General features: G+C 54.4%; 1 protein-coding gene across 2 annotated transcripts in view; it reads left to right on the top strand.

The window, feature by feature from the left end:
• The window catches only part of rfx5 (regulatory factor X, 5), a 44,417-nt gene extending 19,098 nt beyond the window's left edge, over positions 1–25,319 (top strand). For both annotated transcript variants that reach the window (XM_085978648.1, XM_085978649.1), the window contains exons 6-10: positions 2,816–2,932; positions 5,664–5,745; positions 9,371–9,572; positions 11,050–11,141; positions 14,483–25,319. In XM_085978648.1, the coding sequence (XP_085834774.1) occupies positions 2,816–2,932; positions 5,664–5,745; positions 9,371–9,572; positions 11,050–11,141; positions 14,483–15,538 (1,549 nt within the window). In that variant the 3' untranslated portion in view covers positions 15,539–25,319. The remainder of the gene's footprint in view (positions 1–2,815; positions 2,933–5,663; positions 5,746–9,370; positions 9,573–11,049; positions 11,142–14,482) is intronic.
• Positions 25,320–25,494: the final 175 nt, after the last annotated feature.

The following is a 25,494-nucleotide window of genomic DNA, read 5'->3' as shown; positions in this document are numbered from 1 at the left end:
TCCGGTGTCCCTCGGTGGTACGGCTGGGCTGCGGTGACTCCCGCGTCACAAGTGGCTGCCGTCGCTCCCTGCCGACACTCGCACGTGAAGAACGGACACCAGGGTAACAGAGGGTGCTGGGGCAAACACGTGAAACCAAACCCCACCAAGGAGAAGACGAGGGCTAGAGAAGAGGAAGAACAGAATTTCATCGAATCTATCGAGTCACTGAAAGCAAACATGCAGGTGCAGCAAGCAGTTAGGAAGGCAAATGGTATGTTGGCCTTCATTGCAAGAGGATTTGAGTACAGGAGCAAGGATGTCTTACTACAGTTACACAGGGCCTTGGTGAGACCACACCTGGAGTACTGTGTGCAGTTTTGGTCTCCTTACCTAAGAAAGGATATACTTGCCATAGAGGGAGTGCAGCGAAGGTTCACCAGACTGATTCATGGGATGGCAGGACTGTCGTATGAGGAGAGATTGGGTCGACTAGGCCTGTATTCACTAGAGTTTAGAAGAATGAGAGGGGATCTCATTGAAACGTATAAAATTCTGACAGGGCTGGACAGACTGGATGCAGGGAGGATGTTTCCTCTGGCTAGGGGGGGTCTAGAACGAGAGGTCACAGTCTCAGGATACGGGGTAGGACATTTAGGACTGAGATGAGGAGAAATTTCTTCACTCAGAGGGTGGTGAACCTGTGGAATTCTCTACCACAGAAGGCTGTGGAGGCCAAGTCACTGAATATATTTAAGAAGGAGATAGATAGATTTCTGGACACAAAAGGCATCAAGGGTTATGGGGAGAGAGCGGGAATATGGTATTGAGATAGAGGATCAGCCATGATCATATTGAATGGCGGAGCAGGCTCGAAGGGCCGACTCCTGCTCCTATTGTTCTATGTTTCTATAGCACAGAAACAAGCCGTTCGGCCGAACAGGTCTATGCTGGTATTTTTGCTCCACATGAGCCTGATAAACACTGATATAATTTATTCGAACAGCTGTGAGATATAACCCAGTAACCCTGACTTGAGCACGAAAATCCAGGCTGACACTCCAGTGCAGTACCGAGGCAGCGCCGCACTGTCGGATGAGACGTTAAACCGAGGCTCTCTCAGGTGGACGTGAAAGATCCCACGGTACTGTTTTGAAGAGCAGGGGGGAGTTCTCCCCAGTGTCCTGGGGCCAATATTTATCCCTCAATCAACATCCCTAAAAAAAAAACAGATGATCCGGTCATAGAAACATAGAAGATAGGAGCAGGAGTAGGCCATTCGGCCCCTCGAGCCTGCTCCGCCATTCAATGCGATCATGGCTAATCATCCAAATTCAGTACCCTGTCCCTGCCTTCTCCCCATATCCCTTGATCCCTTTAGCCTTAAGAAATATATCCAACTCCTTCTTGAATATATTTAATGAACTGGCCTCCACCGCCCTCTGTGGTAGAGAATTCCACAGGTTCACCACTCTCTGGGTGAAGAAATTCCTCCTCATTTCAGTCCTAAATGGCTTACCCCTTATCCTTAGACTATGACCCCTGGTTCTGGACTCCCCAGCCATCGGAAACATCCTTCCTGCATCTAGTCTGTCCAGGCCTGACAGAATTTTATAGGTTTCGATGAGATCCCCTCTCAATCTTCTAAACTCCAGTGAGTATAATCCCAATCGACCCAATCTCTCCTCACACGTCATTCCTGCCATCCCAGGTATCAGCCTGGTGAATCTTCGCTGCACTCCCTCTATGGCAAGAACGTACTTCCTCAGATAAGGCGACCAAAACTGCACACAATACTCAAGGTGCGGTCTCACCAAGGCCCTTACCACATTGCTGTTTGTGGGAGCTTGCTGTGCGCAAATTGTCTGCCATGTTTCCCACATTACAACAGTGACCACACTTCAAAAGTACTTCATTGTGTGGTGAAGGTGCTCCCACAGCGTTGTTAGGGAGGGAGTTCCAGGATTTTGACCCAGTGACGATGAAGGAACGGCCGATATACTTCCAAGTCAGGATGGTGTGTGTGTGACTTGGAGGGGAACTTGGAGGTGGCGGTGTTCCCATGCGCCTGCTGCCCTTGTCCTTCTAGGTGGCGGAGGTCGCGGGTTTGGGAGGTGCTGCCGAAGAAGCCTTGGCGAGTTGCTGCAGTGCATCTTGTAGATGGTACACAGTGCCTGCCAGTGAACGTGCAGCATTGAAAAAATCTAGGTAGGAAAGAGGACGGAACTTTCACAATGACATGAATCTTGTCATTCATATGGAACTGACTTATGAAATAATACTGGGCGGCCTGCTGGTGGCGCTGTCCAGGGAGAGTATAAATACTCGGGCACGGGCCCAGCTTGCTCAGGACATTCTTTAACAGGAACTAGTGAAGGACACAACTCGACCTCCATGTTGTAAAACAGTTGATTAAAGCTTTGTTTAACGCTTAGACCAAGTGCCTAGTACAGGAAACTTTCGACTTACCGGCACCTAAATAACCGGAAATGTCGGTTAACCGGCAAAATTCAGGAGTAGGTTCAGGTAACTTTTATTACTTGCCTTCCTCCATTTGTTGCTGTGCAAGGGTGTGGCTGCAGCTGTTGCTAAGCTACAGAGACGCTTGCAACTTGTGGCCATTGTTCTGCACCTGTTGCTAAGCAACAGGGTTTGTTGCTTTATACGGAGCTCTCAGCTCCGTATCTTTTACCATAGCGTTCAGTTATCCGGAATTTTTGATGAACCGGCACCACGTCGGTCCCGTCGGTGCCGGATAAGAAAAAGTTTCCTGTAGTTTTCTTATGTCACACAATAAAAATGATTCTGTTTGCTCTCTCTTGTTCTCTAAATACAGACGATACTGTGACAATCTGTCTTACCGGCTGCTGAGTGCAGCAAACTTTGGTAAAATCATGCGCGATGTCTTTCCCAACTTCAAGGCTCGACGGCTGGGAGGGCGAGGCCAATCCAAATATCCTTTTCCATCTCGTTTGTCTTCTCTTTAAAGGAACATGTGCTTTTTTCAGTTCCATCAAGGTTGCGCTTTGAAAGAACTTGGCCGTGGCTCAGTGGGTAGCACTCGCTCTCTCTCTCGCCTCCGAGTCAGAAGGTCGTGGGTTCGAGCCCCGCTCCAGAGACTCGAGCACAAAAATCTATCTGACACTCCCAGTGCCAGTACTGAGGGAGGGCCGCACTGTCGGTGGGGCAGTACTGAGGGAGCGCCGCACTGTCGGAGGTGCGGTACTGAGGGAGGGCCGCACTGTCGGAGGGGTGGTACTGAGGGAGCGCCGCACTGTCGGAGGGGCAGTACTGAGGGAGCGCCGCACTGTCGGAGGGGCAGTACTGAGGGAGCGCCGCACTGTCGGAGGGGCGGTACTGAGGGAGCGCCGCACTGTCGGAGGGGCGGTACTGAGGGAGGGCCGCACTGTCGGTGGGGCAGTACTGAGGGAGCGCCGCACTGTCGGAGGTGCGATACTGAGGGAGCGCCGCACTGTCGGAGGGGCAGAACTGAGGGAGCGCCGCACTGTCGGAGGTGCGGTACTGAGGGAGGGCCGCACTGTCGGAGGGGCAGTACTGAGGGAGCGCCGCACTGTCGGAGGGGCAGTACTGAGGGAGCGCTGCACTGTCGGAGGGGCAGTACTGAGGGAGCGCCGCACTGTCGGAGGGTCAGTACTGAGGGAGCGCCGCACTGTCGGAGGGGCAGTACTGAGGGAGCGCCGCACTGTCGGAGGGGCAGTACTGAGGGAGCGTCGCACTGTCGGAGGGGCAGTACTGAGGGAACACCGCACTGTCGGAGGGGCAGTACTGAGGGAGCGCCGCACTGTCGGAGGGGCGGTACTGAGGGAGCGCCGCACTATCGGAGGGGCAGTACTGAGGGAATGTCGGAGGGGCTGTACTGAGGGAGCGCCGCACTGTCGGAGGGGCAGTACTGAGGGAGCGCCGCACTGTCGGGGGGGCGGTACTGAGGGAGCGCCGCACTGTTGGAGGGGCGGTACTGAGGGAGCGCCGCACTGTCGGAGGGGCAGTACTGAGGGAATGTCGGAGGGGCTGTACTGAGGGAGCGCCGCACTGTCGGAGGGGCAGTACTGAGGGAGCGCCGCACTGTCGGGGGGGCGGTACTGAGGGAGCGCCGCACTGTTGGAGGGGCGGTACTGAGGGAGCGCCGCACTGTCGGAGGTGCGGTACTGAGGGAGCGCCGCACTGTCGGAGGGGCAGAACTGAGGGAGCGCCGCACTGTCGGAGGTGCGGTACTGAGGGAGGGCCGCACTGTCGGAGGGGCAGTACTGAGGGAGCGCCGCACTGTCGGAGGGGCAGTACTGAGGGAGCGCTGCACTGTCGGAGGGGCAGTACTGAGGGAGCGCCGCACTGTCGGAGGGTCAGTACTGAGGGAGCGCCGCACTGTCGGAGGGGCAGTACTGAGGGAGCGCCGCACTGTCGGAGGGGCAGTACTGAGGGAGCGTCGCACTGTCGGAGGGGCAGTACTGAGGGAACACCGCACTGTCGGAGGGGCAGTACTGAGGGAGCGCCGCACTGTCGGAGGGGCGGTACTGAGGGAGCGCCGCACTATCGGAGGGGCAGTACTGAGGGAGTGTCGGAGGGGCTGTACTGAGGGAGCGCCGCACTGTCGGAGGGGCAGTACTGAGGGAGCGCTGCACTGTCGGGGGGGCGGTACTGAGGGAGCGCCGCACTGTTGGAGGGGCGGTACTGAGGGAGCGCCGCACTGTCGGAGGGGCAGTACTGAGGGAGCACCGCACTTTCGGAGGGGCGGTACTGAGGGAGCGCCGCACTGTCGGAGGGGCAGTACTGAGGGAGTGCCGCACTGTCGGAGGGCCGGTACTGAGGGAGCGCCGCACTGTCGGAGGGGCGGTACTGAGGGAGCGCCGCACTGTGGGAGGGGCAGTAATGAGGGAGCGCCGCACTGTCAGAGGGGCGGTACTGAGGGAGTGCCGCACTGTCAGAGGGGCGGTACTGAGGGAGCGCCGCACTGTGGGAGGGGCAGTACTGAGGGAGCGCCGCACTGTCGGAGGGGCAGTACTGAGGGAGCGCCGCAGTGTCGGAGGGGCAGTACTGAGGGAGCGCCGCACTGTCGGAGGGGCAGTTCTGAGGGAGCGCCGCACTGTCGGAGGTGCCGTCTTTTGGATGAGACATTAAACCGAGGCCCCGTCTGCCCTCGCAGGTGGATGTAAAAGATCCCACGGCCACTATTGGAAGAAGAGCAGGGGAGTTCTCCCTGGTGTCCAATATTTATCCATCAGCCAACATCACTAAAAAACAGATTATCTGGTCATTATCACATTGCTGTTTGTGGGAGTTTGCTGTGCACAAATTGGCTGCCGCGTTTCCTACATTACAACAGTGACCACACTTTAGAATGTACTTCATTGACTGTGAAGCGCTTGGGGACGTCCTGAGGTGGTGAAAGGCGCTGGAGAAATGCGAGATGTTCTTTTATTTAATTTTTCTCCATCCCTCTTTCTGTCCCTCTGTTTGTCTTCCGCTCCCCATCGCTCTCTCCTTGCTTGCGTGCTCTTTTGCAGTCTCTCTCTTTGCCTCTCGCACTCTCTGCCTGCCTCTCGCACTCTCTGTGCCTCTCGCACTCTCTGCGTGCCTCTCGCACCCTTTCTCCCGTCGTCATCTCTGTATCAGTATTTTCCTGTAAACTCGATGGTCTTGTTAACTTTAAGTCCTTAACTCTTTCCAACGTACTGCTACGGTGGGATAAGAAGAAAGACCGTGGTTAGTATGCCTTCCCTTCCCAGCCTGGATCTGAAGCTCCCGGACCCGGTAAGTGGGATTGTATTACAATCATTGTCTTTGTGTTTTCCCCACAGTTATGTTGCGGGAGGGAGTGGCCTCACCATTTGAAAGCTGTCCAATTATCCACATTCCAAAATTAGCTGCCTGACTCTTTGCGAGATGATGCGACACTGCACAGCCGACTGGCTCCAGTCTCCTCCTGTCTGACACAAGTCAGCATCGCCGTCCAAGACACATAGAAACATAGAAGATAGGAGCAGGAGTAGGCCATTCGGCCCCTCGAGCCTGCTCCGCCATTCAATGAGATCATGGCTGATCATCCAAATTCAGTACCCTGTCCCTGCCCTCTCCCCATATCCCTTGATCCCTTTAGCCTTAAGAAATATATCCAACTCCTTCTTGAATATATTTAATGAACTGGCCTCAACTGCCTTCTGTGGTAGAGAATTCCACAGGTTCACCACTCTCTGGGTGAAGAAGGCAAATGGCATGTTGGCCTTTGTAGCGAGAGGGTTCGAGTACAGGAGCAAGGATGTCTTGCTGCGGTTGTACAGGGCCTTGGTGAGACCACACCTTGAGTATTCTGTGCAGTTTTGGTCGCCTTACCTGAGGAAGGACGTTCTTGCCATGGAGGGAGTGCAGCGAAGATTCACCAGGCTGATACCTGGGATGGCAGGAATGACGTATGAGGAGAGATTGTATCGATTGGGCTTATACTCACTGGAGTTTAGAAGATTGAGAGGGGATCTCATCGAAACCTATAAAATTCTGTCAGGTCTGGACAGACTAGATGCAGGAAGGATGTTTCTGATGGCCGGGGAGTCCAGAACCAGGGGTCACAGTCTAAGGATAAGGGGTAGGCCATTTATGACAGAGATGAGGAGGAATTTCTTCACCCAGAGAGTGGTGAACCTGTGGAATTCTCTACCACAGAAGGCAGTGGAGGCCAATTCATTAAATATATTCAAGAAGGAGTTGGATATATTTCTTAAGGCTAAAGGGATCAAGGGACATGGGGAGAAAGCAGGGACAGGGTACTGAATTTGGATGAGCAGCCATGATCTCATTAAATGGCGGAGCAGGCTCGAGGGGCCGAATGGCCTACTCCTGCTCCTATCTTCTATGTTTCTCTGTTACCCCTTATCCTTAGACTGTGACCCCTGGTTCTGGACTGCCCACCATCGGGAACATCCTTCCTGCATCTAGTCTGTCCAATCCTGTCAGAATTTTATAAGTTTCAAGATTCCATTCAGCATCTGTTACTTTCTATTCATTTTGCAGGCCAGGAGAATTTTTTTTTATCATTCATTCCTGGGATGTGGGCGTCGCTGGCGAGGCCCAACATTTATTGCCCCATTCCCCCTAATCGCCCTTGCTGTTTGATTTATTTCTTTAAAAAAAAACGGGGACTGGGTTAAACTAGTTTCTGCCGCAGTACAAAAAGAAAATACTGCAGATGCTGGAAATCTGAAATAAAAACAGAGAATGCTGGAGACACTCAGCAGGTCAGGGGCAGCATCCGTGGAGAGAGAAACAGAGTCGACGGTTCAGGTCGATGACCTTTCATCAGAACTGGAAAAAAAGCAGGAAACGGAACAGATTTTTAAGCAAGTGAAGAGCTGGGAAAGTGGGGAGGGGATGAAAGAACAATAGGGATGGTCTGTGATAGGATTACCATTACCATCTCCTTTTGCCTTGAATGGGCCAGAAATTCGGGTCGGGGGCTCCCCACGAGTGCAAGCCCCCCGACCTGCACTTACCTAGCGCGCCGGCCGTTGAGCTGTAGGCCCGCGTGGTATTCCGATCCTGGGCCTGCTCCAACTGCCGGCGCGCAGTACTTGTGTATCCCAGGGGCGCAGTTAGTTCGAAGCGTCCCCTGGGATCACGTGGGCCATGGAGAGCCAATGGTAGCAGGGAATGCTTCATTCATCTATGAATAGAGATCGGCCCCAAATCCTAACTAAAACTTCAAATAATTTTTTTTTTTAAATCACATTTTTAAAATAACTATAAATCACATAAAATAACTATTTTAAACAATAATTTAAATTTTTGAAAAAACTAATTACAGTTTTTAACGGGGATAAAAATAAACTTCCCTTTCTTTAAAGTATTTAAAAATAATAAACCTGTGGAAAAAATGTTTTAATTTTACTTAATTCACCACTTACCTTGTTAAAAGCAGGCCCTGCGACTGCTTTTTAAAAGCGTAGCTCCTGTTGACTTACCCTCCCGGAGAAACCTGCAAAAAAACAGAAGTTCCAGGCGTGCGCGCTGCCTCTCCGGCGCACGCCTTCCACCTGTGAACCCCTTCCTTTAAGGGAATGGAAGTTCCGGTTTCCTGCGTACGCGCATTGCATGCACGAAACCGGCACTTCCGTTGGCCCTACGCGTGAGTACCCAGCGCGTACTCACCCGTGGGGACCCGGATTTCTGGCCCATTGAATATCTCTTAATGTCTCTTAACCTCTTCCGCCTCCCATCCTATCACAGATCCATCTTCCCTATTCTTTCATCCCCTCCCCACTTTCCCAGCCCCTACACTTGCTTAAAAACCTGTTCCATTTCCTGCTTTTTTTCCAGTTCTGACGAAGGGTCATCGACCTGAAACGTTAACTCTGTTTCTCTCTCGCTGAAGGTAAGCATGCAGGTGCAGCAGGCAGTTAAGAAGGCAAATGGTATGTTGGCCTTCGTAGCGAGAGGGTTCGAGTACAGGAACAAGGATGTCTTGCTGCAGTTGTACAGGGCCTTGGTGAGACCACACCTTGAGTATTGTGTGCAGTTTTGGTCGTCTGACCTGAGGAAGGATGTTCTTGCCATGGAGGGAGTGCAGCGAAGATTCACCAGACTGATACCTGGGATGGCAGGAATGACGTATGAGGAGACATTGGGTCGATGGGGCTTATACTCGCTGGAGTTTAGAAGAATGAGAGGGGATCTCATTGAAACTTATAAAATTCTAACAGGACTGGACAGACTAGATGCAGGAAGGATGTTCCCAATGGCGGGAGAGTCCAGAACCAGGGGTCACAGTCTAAGGATAAGGGGTAAGCCATTTAGGACAGAGATGAGGAGGAATTTCTTCACCCAGAGAGTGGTGAACCTGTGGAATTCTCTACCACAGAAGGCAGTTGAGGCCAGTTCATTAAATATATTCAAGAAGGAGTTGGATATATTTCTTAAGGCTAAAGGGATCAAGGGATATGGGGAGAAGGCAGGGACAGGATACTGAATTTGGATGATCAGCCATGATCGCATTGAATGGTGGAGCAGGCTCGAGGGGCCAAATGGCCTCCTCCTGCTCCTATCTTCTATGTTTCTATGTCTCTCCACAGATGCTGCCCTGACCCGCTGAGTTTCTCCAGCATTCTCTGTTTTTATTTTAGTTTGTGCCTCATGTTTCTGGCCACACTGCACGTTAACTGTCCAATGACCGCAGTTGCTGGCGATACAGGCAGCGGAAGGGTTAACAGAAGCGCCAGTCTGGACTCTGGGTAACTTCCATTGTCAGTGCCAAGTGAGAAGGAAGGGGTTGAGAATGTTGTGACGCGAGTGTTGATGCTCCCGGCCGTCAAACAGTGCGGGACCAGCGAAGCCAACTAACGGGACGCCCTGTGTGTGTGGTCTCTCTCTCTCCCGTTCCCCCCGACAGCTCGACGCCAAGGAAGCAGACAAGTCGCACCAGAACGAAGTGCTGATGTCGGCGGCCATCAGCCTGATCTGTGAGTGGGCGCAGCGGGTGCTGATGAGGCAGTTTGACACGGTGGTGGACCTGGCCCGGTTCCTGGTGATGGAGCACCTCATCAGCCCCAGGAACAAGAACGCAGCGGTGGTGATGGAGGAGCTGATGACCGGTGAGTGACGGGAGGCTGAGCGCGCCTCCTTCAGCCTTCAGGAGCCCCGGCATCTGGTAGAGCTCCGGCTTAGAATCACAAGGGGAAAAAATTCGGTGGCTTTGCACCTCCCGTAAAAAAGCGCTAACGGGGTGACAAGCGACTAGCGCCCGGGCACGGTGCCGCCGACGCCTCCCGCGAAATTCGGCGGGAGGTTAGCGGCGGCGGTAACCGGTAGCACCCCGGCCGCGATCTTCGGGAGCGCCCCGCAGACTTACCGCCGGACGCTACGTCCGATGGGGGTCGGGGGGGGGTGGCGCCATTTAAAGGTGAGGTGTGGGGCGGCCATTTTTGTCGCTGGCCGCCTGCCAGCACCTGCCTCCGCTCCCGTCCCCACCTCTTCTCTTGAGTGCTGGGCTCTTTTGCCGACACTCCCGATCCCCGGGTCGCGCTGCACAAGGCCCCTCCCCTTTAAAAAGGGGGAGGAAGGCCTGCGATACCAGCGCCCCGCTTTCCTCTTGGGGCGCCGCCACTCAATTTCCGTCGCGGGGGCGCTAATTTTTCCGGGGTGCTAAAAGTAGCGCCCCAGCGAAGTCGGCGCCCCAAAGGAGGCACGACTCAATTTTTAGCCCAAAGAATCTTACAGCACAGAAGGAGGCCATTCGGCTCGTCGTGCCTGTGCCAGCTCTTTGAAAGAGCTCTCCAATTAATCCCACTCCCCCCACCCCCACCCCCAATTGCCCTGCAATTTTTTCCTTTTCAAGTATGTTTCGGATGAGACGTTAAACCGAGGCCCCGTCTGCTCTCTCAGATGGATGTAAAAGATCCCACGGCCACTATTGGAAGAAGAGCAGGGGGGGAGTTCTCCCCGGTGTCCTGGGGCCAATATTTATCCCTCAACCAACATCACTAAAACAGCTGATCCGGTCATTATCACATTGCAGTTTGTGGGAGCTTGCTGTGCGCAAATTGAGCTGCCGCGTTTCCTACATTACAACAGTGACCACACTTCAAAAAAAAGTACTTCATTGGCTGTGAAGCGCTTTGGGATGTCCTGAGGTGGTGAAAGGCGCTGGAGAAATGCGAGCCTTTCTATATTTCCAATTCCATTTTGAAACCAGTGGATGGAGAACGAAACTGGTGGAAAAAGGTTGAGGAAAGCCACGTAATAAAACTCACTGCGCACTTGGTTCGAGTATAAAGCAAGGCTTTAATCAACTTGTTTCAAAACATGGAGGTCTAGTTGTACTTCACTAGTTCCTGTTTTACAAAATGTCCCTGGGCAAGCTGGGCCCACGCCCGAGTATTTATACTCCTTGGACGGCGCCACCAGCTGGCCGTCCAGTGTTATTTCATGAGTAGTTTCTTCATGATGATGAGATTTATAACAGAAAGCAAAAGGATTTTAACCGCCCCGCTTTTAAAAATAGTTCTTCTTTTAAAATTTCCAACCGCCTCCTGCTCACGTCCACTGTGGTATAATTTGGTTAACTTGTAGAAAACATGCTGAAATCCCAGAAAGACCCCAAGCAACGACAGCAGCCCAAGAACGCAGCGAAGGACAGTGAGGAGAGAACACCGGACTCGCAGGTGAGCACTCCTTCCTGGCAAGTGGGTACACCTGGCACTTGTTGCCCACTCCTAGTTGCCCTGAGGTTTGAAAGACCCGAGTAGCTGGCCAGGTCACTTGACGGGGCAGTTAAGAGTCAGCCACGTTGGGCGTGGGACTGGAGTCACATATAGGCCCAGGCCGGCAGGTTTCCCTCCTGAAAGGGACCTTCGTGAGCCAGTCGGGTTTTTAACGGCAATCCGGCAGCTCTTGTCTTTGATTGAGAAGGTCGTGGGTTCAAGTTCCACTCCAGAGACTTGAGCACAAAAATCCAGGACGACACTCACAGTGCCAGTACTGAAGGAGCATCGCACTGTCGGAGGGGCAGTACTGAGGGAGCGTCGCACTGTCAGAGAGGCGGTACTGAGGGAGCGCTGCACTGTTGGAGGGGCAGTACTGAGGGAGCGCCGCACTGTCGGAGGGGCAGTACTGAGGGAGCGCCGCACTGTCGGAGGACAGTACTGAGGGAGCGCCGCACTGTCGGAGGGGCAGTACTGAGGGAGCGCCGCACTGTCGGAGGGGCAGTACTGAGGGAGCGCCGCACTGTCAGAGAGGTGGTACTGAGGGAGCGCCGCACTGTCGGAGGGGCAGTACTGAGGGAGCGCCGCACTGTCGGAGGGGCAGTACTGAGGGAGCGCCGCACTGTCGGAGGGGCGGTACTGAGGGAGCGCCGCACTGTCGGAGGGGCAGTACTGAGGGAGCGCCGCACTGTCGGAGGGGCGGTACTGAGGGACGCCGCACTGTCGGAGGGGCAGTACTGAGGGAGTGCCGCACTGGCGGAGGGACAGTACTGAGGGAGCGCCGCACTGTCGGAGGGGCGGTACTGAGGGACGCCGCACTGTCGGAGGGGCAGTACTGAGGGAGTGCCGCACTGGCGGAGGGACAGTACTGAGGGAGCGCCGCACTGTCGGAGGGACGGTACTGAGGGAGCGCCGCACTGTCGGAGGGGCGGTACTGAGGGAGCGCCGCACTGTCGGAGGGGCAGTACTGAGGGAGAGCCGCACTGTCGGAGGGGCAGTACTGAGGGAGCGCCGCACTGTCGGAGGGGCGGTACTGAGGGAGCGCCGCACTGTCGGAGGGGCAGTACTGAGGGAGCGCCGCACTGTCAGAGAGGTGGTACTGAGGGAGCGCCGCACTGTCAGAGAGGTGGTACTGAGGGAGCGCCGCACTGTCGGAGGGGCAGTACTGAGGGAGAGCCGCACTGTCGGAGGGGCAGTACTGAGGGAGCGCCGCACTGTCGGAGGGGCAGTACTGAGGGAGCGCCGCACTGTCGGAGGGGCGGTACTGAGGGAGCGCCGCACTGTCGGAGGGGCAGTACTGAGGGAGCGCCGCACTGTCAGAGAGGTGGTACTGAGGGAGCGCCGCACTGTCAGAGAGGTGGTACTGAGGGAGCGCCGCACTGTCGGAGGGGCAGTACTGAGGGAGAGCCGCACTGTCGGAGGGGCAGTACTGAGGGAGCGCCGCACTGTCGGAGGGGCGGTACTGAGGGAGCGCCGCACTGTCGGAGGGGCGGTATTTTGGATGAGACGTTAAACCGAGGCCCCGACTGCCCTCTCGGTGGATGTAAAAGATCCCACGGCCACTATTGGAAGAAGAGCAGGGGGAGTTCTCCCCGGTGTCCTGGGGGCCAATATTTATCCCTCAACCAACATCACTAAAAACAGATGATCCGGTCATTATCACATTGCTGTTTGTGGGAGCTTGCTCTGCGCAAATTGGCTGTCGCGTTTCCAACATTACAACAGTGACTACACTTCAAAAAGTACTTCATTGGCGGTAAAGCGCTTTGGGACGTCCGGTGGACGTGAAAGGCGCTGGAGAAATGCAAATTCTTTCAAAGTCAAATAGTCTCTGCTAAAGTGAAAGGCCCTTTGTACGTCCACCTGAGAGAGCAGACGGGGCCTCGGTTTAACGTCTCATCCGAAAGACGGCACCTCCGACAGTGCGGCGCTCCCTCAGTACTGCCCCGCCGACAGTGCGGCGCTCCCTCAGTACCGCCCCGCCGACAGTGCGGCGCTCCGTCAGTACCGCCCCTCCGACAGTGCGGCGCTCCCTCAGTACCGCCCCTCCGACAGTGCGGTGCTCCCTCAGTACCGTCCCTCCGACAGTGCGGCGCTCCCTCAGTACCGTCCCTCCGACAGTGCGGCGCTCCCTCAGTACTGCCCCTCCGACAGTGCGGCGCTCCCTCAGTACCGTCCCTCCGACAGTGCGGAGCTCCCTCAGTACCGCCTCTCCAACAGTGCGGCGCTCCCTCAGTACTGCCCCTCCGACAGTGCGGCGCTCCCTCAGTACCGCCTCTCCGACAGTGCGGCGCTCCCTCAGTACTGCCCCTCCGACAGTGCGGCACTCCCTCAGTACCGCCCCTCCGACAGTGCGGCGCTCCCTCAGTATCGCCCCTCCGACAGTGTTGCGCTCTCTCGGTACTGCCCCTCCGACAGTGCGGCGCTCCCTCAGTACCGCCCCTCCGACAGTGTTGCGCTCCCTCAGTACAGCCCCACCGACAGTGCGGCGCTCCCTCAGTACTGCCCCTCCGACAGTGTTGCGCTCCCTCAGTACAGCCCCACCGACAGTGCGGCGCTCCCTCAGTACCGCCCCTCCGACAGTGCGGCACTCCCTCAGTACTGCCCCTCCGACAGTGCGGCGCTCCCTCAGTACTGCCCCTCCGACATTGCGGCGCTCCCTCAGTACTGCCCCTCCAACAGTGCAACGCTCCCTCAGTGCCGCCCCTCTGACAGTGCGGCGCTCCCTCGGTACTGCACTGGAGTGTCAGCCTAGCTTCTGTGCTCGACATTGCAATGGGTCGTGGCCACGTGCAGTCCTATTCACACAACGACCTATGTACCTGGATTGTGGGCAGGAGCCGGAGCTGTGGACTGACTCTCGCCTCCCGAGCCCAAGGGCGCTGGCATCGGTTAGCCTGGCGCAGACTGCGTGCCAAACCCGGGACCGTTGCTGTCTCAGTTGCTAACCGGGCGGTGACGAGGCCGGCTTGACCGCGGGCAGGGGCGAACGCCAACTCGCCAGCAGCCCCGTAACAGAAGTGAGCAGTGATGTAAAATGACTACTAAGTGCTCGGTTTGAGTATAAAACGAGGCTTTAATCAACTGTTTCACAACCATGAGATTCTAGTTACAATCACTAGTTCCTGGTTACAGAAACATCCTGAGCAAGCTGGGCCCACGCCCGAGTATTTATACTCCTTGGACGGCGCCACCAGCTGGCCGCCCAGTGTTACTTCATGAGTCATGATAAGATTCATGACAAGCACCACGATGGGAGGTGGAAGGAGTTTAAATCTCTTCTTTTGTTTCAACCTGTGCAGGCAGAGGCTTCCAAAGGGACGCCGGCAAACGCCCAGAGCGGGAAGGAAGATGGGCCGGGAGCCAAACGAGGTAAACAGACCTCCGCCGCCGACATCGACAGTTTCAAAAACCGCTTCACCCCCATCCGGCCCAAGGCACAGGCCAAGAAGCTGCTGGCCATCTCTCCTGCTGTGCTGGCCCCCTGCATCGACCCGTCCTCCTTGCCCGTCAGGGTGGGCACCGTCGCCCCCTCTGTGACCCTTGCCACGGGGACCGTCCCCCTGCTGAAGAAGGTCACCGTCATCCTCCCGGGCTCGGTCCGGCTCCCGATGCCGGAGGTGCCCCCGGCGGCGAGCGACCCGACCCCTCACAAGGAGCCAGTGAGCTGGCCCTGCTACGACAGGATCAAGGAGGCCAAGCGCTGGCTCGCCCGGCCGAAGAGCCCGTCGGCCGGCGCCTCGCCCCGCAAGCGCCCCGCTGGCTCGCTGGCCACCGGCTGGGAGAAGCCAGCCTCCAAGAGGAAACGCGGGCGCCCGCGGAAGGTGGCGGCGGGACAGCGCGGCCAGGAGGAGCCAGCGGGAGCGCCCGAAGCCGCCGGCCACGGGATAGCAGGCGCGATGGCACCTGGATCTCAAGCCGCCGCGCCCAGTGCCGAGGGAAGTGGAACCGTCCGACCGGCACCAGACGCCGCGCGCCGGCCTGAAGACACCGGTCGCACCGCACCGATTCCCAGTCTCTCGCCACCCGCCCCGGAACCTCCGGCAGCAACGAACACCGCCACGATTGCTCCTCCTCCTTCCCCCTCTTCGCGCACGGACGACTCCGCAAAGCCGGTCGGCTCCTCGGCAACGGGCGGCGGCACCGGCGGCAGCTCCCCCCCGCCCCCCGCCCTCGGCCAGCCGAAAACGAACAGTGGCCCCTCGGAACCGGGAGCCCGCAAGACCTCGGTGATCAGGCCGGTGGCCAGCCTGGTGAGCCGGGGCGCACGGGAGCTGAAGGGCCAAATCGCCGACGCACAGGACACCTGCAGATCAGAAACGACGGCAGCTTGTACCCCTTTGCCGGCGTCACCTTGAGACTCGGCCGGGGTGGGGACATTCGACTCGGGCAGGCGACGCAAAAACAGGCAGCATCACATCGACCGGTAATGCGCCCGGCCCGATATTGACTTCAGTGGGAGGGAGGTATAACGAACGGCAGATGCGATCCCACCCACCATTGTCCCGGCCCACCCCAGTCAAATTTCACCCTCCTCCCTGTCCTGAACGGCGGTGGGAGAATTCAGCATACTGTTCGAAATGCCAATCTGTTTAAAAACTTTTTTTTTCCAATTCCGACCGGTTGATATTTTGATAATTACACGTCTTAACGTTTCAGTATATTTCTACCAAAAAAAAACACGTTTGGGTTAAAAATATGACGCTAGAGAAACGTTTTTTATTCCCCCCCGCGTTACACATGACAAACTTTTTATACCGGATTGATGTCTGAAGCACCCCGCTTATATTCTTCGACGTCCACAATTTGGGGGGGGAGGTGCAATAAAAGCTGACCATTTCCAGTGTGTCTATTGACACCACTGTGTCAGCCAATGAGTTGGAGGGGGGGGGGGGGGTTTTGGGCCTTGCGGCAGGACTCACAGCAAACAGTCTATTAGACAGCAAAGTATTTACTCAGAGTCTATATAAACAGCACCCTACAGCAAACAGTCTACAGAGTCTATTTAAACAGTGCCCTACAGCAAACAGTCTACAGAGTCTATATAAACAGTGCCCTACAGCAAACAGTCTACAGAGTCTATATAAACAGTGCCCTACAGCAAACAGTCTACAGAGTCTATATAAACAGCACCCTACAGCAAACAGTCTACAGAGCCTATTTAAACAGTGCCCTACAGCAAACAGTCTAGAGTCTATATAAACAGCACAGTACAGCAAACTGTCTACAGAGTCTATTTAAACAGCACAGTACAGCAAACTGTCTACAGAGTCTATTTAAACAGTGCCCTACAGCAAACCGTCTACAGAGTCTATATAAACAGCACAGTACAGCAAACTGTCTACAGAGTCTATTTAAACAGTGCCCCACAGCAAACAGTCTACAGAGTCTATATAAACAGCACAGTACAGCAAACTGTCTACAGAGTCTATTTAAACAGTGCCCCACAGCAAACAGTCTACAGAGTCTATATAAACAGCACCCTACAGCAAACAGTCTACAGAGCCTATTTAAACAGTGCCCTACAGCAAACAGTCTACAGAGTCTATATAAACAGTGCCCTACAGCAAACAGTCTACAGAGTCTATATAAACAGTGCCCTACAGCAAACAGTCTACAGAGTCTATATAAACAGTGCCCTACAGCAAACAGTCTAGAGTCTATATAAACAGCACCCTACAGCAAACAGTCTACAGAGTCTATTTAAACAGTGCCCTACAGCAAACAGTCTACAGAGTCTATATAAACAGCACAGTACAGCAAACTGTCTACAGAGTCTATTTAAACAGTGCCCTACAGCAAACCGTCTAGAGTCTATATAAACAGCACAGTACAGCAAACTGTCTACAGAGTCTATTTAAACAGTGCCCTACAGCAAACAGTCTACAGAGTCTATATAAACAGCACAGTACAGCAAACTGTCTACAGAGTCTATTTAAACAGTGCCCTACAGCAAACCGTCTACAGAGTCTATATAAACAGCACAGTACAGCAAACAGTCTACAGAGTCTATTTAAACAGTGCCCTACAGCAGAGTACAGAGTCTATATAAACAGCGCAGTACAGCAGTCTACAGAGTCTATTTAAACAGTGCCCTACAGCAAACAGTCTACAGAGTATATAAACAGCGCACTACAGCAAGCAGTCTACAGAGTCTATTTAAACAGAGTCTCCTCCAACTATAGCAACAGAGCTCCCGACTGAAACTACAGCAACTTCCCCCGATAAAAGCAGGGTGATTTTTCCAGCAAATTTCGGTGCGCGCAGGAGAGTTACGTCATTACAAATTATGTGCGTAATATTGATTCCAGCCACTTGCAACAGCGCGGACTCCAGGCACGACTGATGGGGGAAATCGGCCAATCAGCGCCATTCTGGCCGGGACTTGTGGTATCACTCTCTGCAGCCAATGATCATGCAGGCCCCTTGTCTTATCAAAAGGTGTTTTGTCAATGCACTGTTGCTCGTAAAGCCTCGCTGACATGTCTTGTCTTTTCCTCTGTACAAGGCTCCAGAGTTCATTTCCCCACCGGTTTACGGAGCGGCCACAGGTACAGCCAGTTCCCCGTCAGCGGTAGCCCTCGCTTGTTCTTCACCCCCTGTCCTCTCCTCAAGCTGCTGGTTCCCAGCTTGAGGTACAATCCCCGGGGGGGTGGCCACTGGCCCTCCCTCCACAGCAGTGTGCCGCGCCGGCATATTCGACCATGGAGGGCATCGCGGCTTTGAGCTCCTGGCACACTTGCGCCGTCCAGCAGGGTCCCTGGCAGCACGTTTCCACCCCCTTCATATTTTCTCCTTCTGGTGTGCACGGCTCAGATCCAGTCGTAGGCCGCCTTGCTTAGTAGGGAGGAAGGTGAGGGGGCGGTGGCGGCTTTGGGAGAGTGGCGTTTCTCGACACGTTTTGTGAACATACTGAGCCCATGATAACGATCGCTGTTAAGACATTTAAGCCGAGCAAAATACACGGGAGGCTCCTCGATGGCCCTCAGCCGTACAGACCCAGAAGAGTCCCAGGCACATCCTGCTGAATATCTCGCACTGATAATCCTCATTTTGCTCCCCTGCTTTGTTTGTTTGTCCGGCACTCTATTCCGTCACCCTTTGCAACGTGGGCTCAGCCCTCTGATAGCGGACTGTGAATCGGGGTGGGGGGGTGGTGTGGGGGGGGGGATATGAAACACCTGGAGTCAGTGCAGGCTCCCCTCCCCCCTACTGTCCGGACCGACTCATGAGGAATAACTGCAGCAACTTCATAGAATCAGACAGCGCAGGAGGAGGCCATTCGGCCCATCGTGCCTGTGCCGGCCCTTTGAAAGAGCTCTCCAATTAGTCCCACTCCCCCCTGCTCTTTCCCCACAGCCCTGCGTATTTCTCCCCTTCAAGTATTTCTCCAATTCCCCTTTTGAAAGTCACTATTGAATCTGCTTCCACCGCCCTTTCAGGCAGCGCGTTCCAGATCACAACAACTCGCTGCGTAAAAAACATTCTCCTCATCTCCCCCTCTGGTCCTTTTGCCGATTATCTTCAATCTGTGTCCTCTGGTCACCGACCCTCCTGCCACTGGAAACAGTTTCTCTTTATTTACTCCATCAAAACTCTTCATGATTTTGAACGCCTCGATTAAATCTCCCCTTAACCTTCTCTGCTCTAAGCAGTCGTCGTCGTACGTGTCTTCATACTGTTCCCTTTGGGGAACTGTATGAAGTGGTGGAAGGATTGCTGGCCGCGATTAACGCTCCTTCCGTGACCGTAACCGTCTTCGTACCAGCCATTAGGGTGGTTAGTCCTATGGCGGGAGGGTTTTACGGGCTCCCACAACTCATACGAGGGGGGGGGGCCACCCACACCCACGGACGCAAGTATCCCGCTGGATGTCAACCCAGAATTTAGAGCCGGAGCTCCGACTCCACTTGCCGGGACTGTCTGGAGCGGGGTTCGAAACCCTACACCTCTGGCCCAGCGGCGGGGATGCTACCGCGACGCCAAAGGCCCACTCCTGCTCTAAGCAGTGACTGCACTTCAAAAGTACTTCATTGGCTGTAAAGCGCTTTGCGGCGTCCTGAGGTCGTGAAAGGCGCTATAGAAATGCACCTGAGGAGAACAACCCCAGCTTCTCCAGCCTCTCCACAGAACTGAAGTCCCTCATCCCTGGTATCGTTCTGGTAAATCTCCTCCGCATCCTCTCCAAAGGCCTCGACATCCTTCCTAAAGTGCGGTGCCCAGAGTTGGACACAAGACTCCAGCTGGGGCCTAACCAGTGATTTGTAAAGGTTCAGCGTAACTTGATTTCTTTTGTACTCTCTGCCTCCATTTATAAAGCCAAGGATCCCCTATGCTTTTTTAAAAACAGCCTTATCGACTTATCCTGTGTCCGTACAGCCCCAGGTCCCTCTGCTCCCGCACCCCCTTTAAAATGGGGCCTTTCAGCCCTTAGGAAAGGTGCCGGAGAGGCACACAAGATGGCAAAGGCTACAACAAAAAAGCAAATCTGGAATACTGCTTCAGAGTGACCAGTGCCTGTGTGACGGGGAGTACAACACTGACAGCAGGAAGTACCGCACACACTGAACAACACATGGAATGGATTTCTGGGTGGAGAGCTGCAGGCTGTGCGTAGCTCAGTGGGTAGCACTCTCGCCTCTGAGTCAGAAGGTTGTCCGTTTTGAGTCCCGCTCCAGGTACTTGAGTCCAAAATTTAGCCCACTAATCCACGGAGGGAGCGCCGCGCTGTCGGAGGGGCAGTACTGAGGGAGCGCCGCGCTGTCGGAGGGGCGGTGCTGAGGGAGCGCCGCGCTGTCGGAGGGGCAGTACTGAGGGAGCGCTGCGCTGTCGGAGGGGCGGTACTGAGGGAGCGCTGCGCTGTCGGAGGGGCGGTACTGAGGGAGCGCTGCGCTGTCGGAGGGGCGGTACTAAGGGAGAGCCGCACTGTCGGAGGGGCGTTGCTGAGGGAGCGCCGCACTGTCGGAGGGGCAGTACTGAGGGAGCACCGCACTGTCGGAGGGGCGTTGCTGAGGGAGCGCCGCACTGTTGGAGGGGCAGTACTGAGGGAACGCCGCACTGTCAGAGGGGCGGTACTGAGGGAGCGCCGTACTGTCGGAGGGGCGTTGCTGAGGGAGCGCCGCACTGTCGGAGGGGCGGTGCTCAGGGAGCGCCGCACTGTCGGAGGGGCGGTACTGAGGGAGCGCCGCACTGTCGGAGGGGCGGTGCTGAGGGAGCGCCGCACTGTTGGAGGGGCGGTACTGAGGGAGCGCCGCACTGTCGGAGGGGCGGAACTGAGCGAGCGCCGCACTGTCGGAGGGGCAGTACTGAGGGAGCGCTGCACTGTCGGAGGGGCGGTACTGAGGGAGCGCCGCACTGTCGGAGGGGCAGTACTGAGGGAGCGCCGCACTGTCAGAGGAGCCGTATTTCAGATGAGAAGTTAAACCGAGGCCCCGTCCGCCCTCCCATGGCCACTATTGGAAGAAGAGCAGGGGGAGTTCTCCCCGGTGTCCAATATTTATCCCTCAAACCAACATCACTAAAACAGATGATCTGGTCATTATCACATTGCTGTTTGTGGGAGCTTGCTGTGCGCAAATTGGCTGCCTCTGCATCAGAACTGTGACGACACTTCAAAAATTGGCCGTAAAGCGCTTTGGGACGTCCTGAGGCCATGCCGGGCGCTATAGAAATGCAAGCCTTTCCTTTGCTTCTCAACCGGTGAATGTGAAAATGAGGGCTTTGGGGGCCTAAACAAATCAGGGATAAATGGCCAAAATCAGGGACACTTTCTCTGCGGAGCGCCGTGAATAATCAATTAACCAAAATATATTTTCACTGCGTGGGTTTAATGTTTCACGTATTTTGTTACGGTTTACACAGGTGGAAAACTTATGGGTCTGGCATGTGCTGAACCTCTCTCTCACACTCGCACTTCTCAGTCATCAGATGGATATGTATTTAATGTATTTCGGTTGCACACAGTTTAATCGCTGAGCAATGCACCATCAAATCTATAGCAAAGAGTTAAAAGTACTGATCTGTGAAGTGTGAGAGTGGGAGGAACAAATTAAACACTGGTCAGATTTCCCTCCACGCTCCCTCCCCAGTTCCAGTCACTCTGGTACAATAGTTGCTGCAATGCTAGCTACATTTTCTTTTTGGAGTTATAAAAATCTGCTCCGAAGTTGGGACTTTTGGGGAGGGGACACTTTTTTTAATAGAATCTTTTGGAGGCCATTCGGCCTATCGTCGCCAGTGCCGGCTCTTTGAACGAGCTCTCCAATTAGTCCCCCTCCCACACCCCCCCCCCCGCCCCTCCTCTCTCCCCACAGCCCTGCAAATTTCTCCTTTTCAAGTGTTTCTCCAATTCCCCTTTTGAAAGTCACTATTGAATCTGCTTCCACCGCCCATTCAGGCAGCGCGTTCCAGATCACAACAACTCGCTGCGTTAAATAATTCTCCTCATCTCCCCCCTCTGGTTCTTTTGCCAATTATCTTAAATCTGTGTCCTCTGGTTACCGACCTTCCTGCCACTGGAAAACAGTTTCTCCTTATTTACTCCATCAAAACCCTTCATGATTTTGAACGCCTCGATTAAATCTCCCCTTAACCTTCTCTGCTCTAAGCAGTGACTGCACTTCAAAAGTACTTCATTGGCTGTAAGCCGTTTTGAGGCGTCCTGAGGTCGTGAAAGGCGCTATAGAAATGCACCTGAGGAGAACAACCCCAGCTTCTCCAGCCCCTCCGCAGAACTGAAGTCCCTCATCCCTGGTACCGTTCTGGTCAATCTCCTCCGCGCCCTCTCCAGAGGCCTCGACATCCTTCCTAAAGTGCGGTGCCCAGAATTGGACACAAGACTCCAGCTGGGGCCCAGCCAGTGATTTGTAAAGGTTCAGCATTATCTCCTTATTTACTCGATCAAAACCCCTCGTGGTTTTGGTGTTACATTTTGCCCCTGCCTTTCCAGAAGCCACTGACTCCATGTACTCCTACTGGGTTTCATGTCTGCTGGATGCCCCCCTTATACGTCATTCAAGTGAGGTACCCTTCATGCGCGAGCCTAGAGTTTTGCAAGGCTATTTGACTGCGTGGGGCATCGCCTCCTTCATACTTGCAGCAAGCAGCGCCAGAGGGCGATCAGGAGAGCAAAGCCCTCGCTGATTATCCTCCCTGGGACTGGTGAGCCCATTGGTAGCATCCCCTCTTACCTTTCTAGCTGAAATCAGCCCACCGCCTCCTAAGCGACAACAGCGACCGTACTGCAAAAGCACTTCATTGGCCGTAAAGCGCTTTGGGAAGGTCCTGAGGTGGTGAAAGGCGCTGGAGAAATGTGAGCCCGTCCTTTCTTAATCGGGGCAGGTCGGGGATTGAACCCTGCTGAGAGGTTTCCGACTCTTGCTTCCTGTCATTTTAATTCACCGCTCCATTCCCACTCGGACCTCGCCGTCCGCGGCCTCTTGCACTGTTCCACGGAAACTCACCGTAAGCTCGAGGAACAGCACCTCATCTTCCGATTAGGCACTTTCACAGAATCACAGAATCCCCACAGTGCAGATAGAGGCCATTTCGGCCCATCGAGCCTGCACCGACACATATCCCACCCTATCCCCGTAACCCCACGTATTTAATCCCCTAACACTAAGGGTCAATTTATCATAGCCAATCAACCTAACCCGCACATCTTTGGACTTTACAGCCTTCCGGACTCAATATCGAGTTCAACAACTTCAGATCATAACCTCAGCCCCTATTACATTTTTATATTTTTTTAATCCACACTTTTTTGGTTTGTGCCTTTTCCTTTTTTTCCTCTCCCTCCCACATGGCAGCTGTCCCTCACTCTGCCAGCGCATTTCACACTTCATCTAGAACCATTGCCTGTTTCTTTACCTGTCCTATTACCATCTCGTCTCACCTTGAATATCTCTTAATGTCTCTTCTTTCATCCCCTCCCCCATTTCCCAGCCCCCAAACTGGCCTTTTGTTTCATTTCCGGCCTTTGCTCTCAGTCCTGACGAAGGGTTTCGACCCGAAACGTCAACTCTGTTTCTCTCTCCACGGATGTTGCCCCTGGCCTGCTGAGTTTTTCCAGTGTTTTCTGTTGTTATTTCTTGCTTCCTGGCGTTTCCATCACACGATTGTGATTTGGTTTCCATATTTAAGAAAAGATATACTTGCTCTCGAGGCGGTTCAGAGAAGGTTCACTCGGTTGATTCCGGAGATGAGGGGGGTTGACGTATGAGGAAAGGTTGAGTAGGTTGGGCCTCTACTCATTGGAGTTCAGAAGAATGAGAGGCGAACTTATCGAAACATATAAGATTGTGAGGGGGCTTGATCGGGTGGATGCGGGGAGGATGTTTCCACTGATGGGTGAGACTAGAACTAGGGGGCATAATCTTAGAATAAGGGGCTGCCCTTTCAAAACTGAGATGAGGAGAAACTTCTTCACTCAGAGGGTAGTAAATCTATGGAATTTGCTACCCCAGAGAGCTGTGGAAGCTGCGACATTAAATAAATTTAAAAAGGAGATAGACAGTTTCCTAGCTGATAAGGGAATTAGGGGTTACGGGGAGCGGGCAGGGAAGTGGACGTGAGTCTAGGTTCGGATCAGCCATGATCCTATTGAATGGCGGAGCAGGCCCGAGGGGCCGTATGGCCTACTCCTGCTCCTACTTCTTATGTTCTTATGTACGAGCGCCCAACACGTCTTTCCTCGTGGCGCCCCCCACCGGCCGTCCCGCGACCAATCGATAAGCGAACCGACTCTTCACCACCCGATCGGATGATTCTCGACTGTCCGCCAGAACAGCCACTCTTCCCCCCCAATCTCCGACACCTTTATAACTAAGGAAAAGGACGTGCAGTCTTCTTTAGTGGGCGCCGATGATTTTTGTCGCCGCAGTGTCCCGGAGATTAACCTTCAATTCCCGGAGGCGCCAGGCCAATTCTTGAGTGTTGGCGGCCTCCTACCCCTTGGACCAGCTGCGCAACATGTTCCAGACCACAGCACACAGCAGAGTTACGGGGCCCACGGGCGAGGGGGAGAGAGAGACAGGAAATCTTAATGCATTAACGCGTTTAACATAGCGGTCAGATTCCTCAAACCCCGACAGTGGAATCAGAGCGTCAGTTCTGGAAACATTTCTGCAGTGAAGTCTGCCCTGCCAAAAAAAATACATACAACAGCCTGCATTTATATAGCGCCTTTAACGTAGTAAAACGTCCCAGGGCGTTTCACCGGTGCGATTATCAGACAAAATTTGACACCGAGCCACATAAGGAGATATTAGGACAGGTGACCAAAAGCTTGGTCAAAGAGGTCGGTTTTAAGGAGTGTCTTAAAGGAGGAGAGAGAGAGGCGGAGAGGTTTAGGGAGGGAATTCCAGAGCTCGGGGCCCCAGGCGGCTGAAGGCACGGCCGCCAATGGTGGAGCGATGGAAATTGGGGGATGCGCGAGAGGCCGGAATTAGAGGAGCGCGGAGATCTCGGAGGGTTGTGGGGGCTGGAGGAGATTACAGAGACAGGGAGGGGGGCGAGGAGGGATTTGAACACGAGGATGAGAATTTTGAAATCAAGGCGTTGCCGGACCCGGGAGCCAATGTAGGTCGGCGAGCACTGGGGTGGGTAGGGGTGGTAAACGGGACTGGGGCGGCAGAGTTTGTGACGAGTTGCTGTTTACGGAGGCTGGGAAATGCACAGACCACTCGACCCGTCGCCCGAGCCCCCAGACGTCGCGATCTGATGCACTGCCCTGCTCAACACTCCCATAGCTAACTCGGGGTGGGGAGCAAGAGGCAGTAAAAACCTGTTGCCAATTTCAGGAAAAACACTCTGATGAAAATCCTCCCTGACGAGACCAATTCAGCAATCTCTAGCGGGGGGAGGGGGGGGTGTCAGTGGTGAGCCCCCGCCCCCAAGATTTCTTATTGAGCCAACTTGCCTAATCCATGGCCCCCTCCAGATGTGCCATTGTGTCCTCCCTCTCTTAAAGGACTACTTTACTCTCACTTACCTCACTCAGCAATAACCTGCTCCGAGAGAGAGAGACAGAGACCAACCTTCCTGGCCTCGAAACTATTTACTGAGGGATTATTATGTTTTTTTACCAAGTAATAATTGTGTTAAAAATGTAAATAATAAATGAATTGATGACACACACTCTTGCTTTTCTCGTGTATCTTTGGTTCTTGGGGGTTGAGATTCCCCGGAGGGAAACACCTCCTCCTGATGGCTGAGTGGCTTGCTTCAGTTATACAGGGTACTGGTGAGGCCACACCTGGAATACTGCGTACAGTTTTGGTTTCCATATTTAAGAAAAGATATATTTGCTCTC

This window comes from Somniosus microcephalus, unplaced genomic scaffold (assembly GCF_052327205.1).
Source record: "Somniosus microcephalus isolate GS21.2 unplaced genomic scaffold, FLI_Smic_1.0 unresolved_chr7, whole genome shotgun sequence".
Taxonomy (NCBI): domain Eukaryota; kingdom Metazoa; phylum Chordata; class Chondrichthyes; order Squaliformes; family Somniosidae; genus Somniosus; species Somniosus microcephalus.
This window is presented reverse-complemented; position numbering and strand designations above follow the sequence as displayed.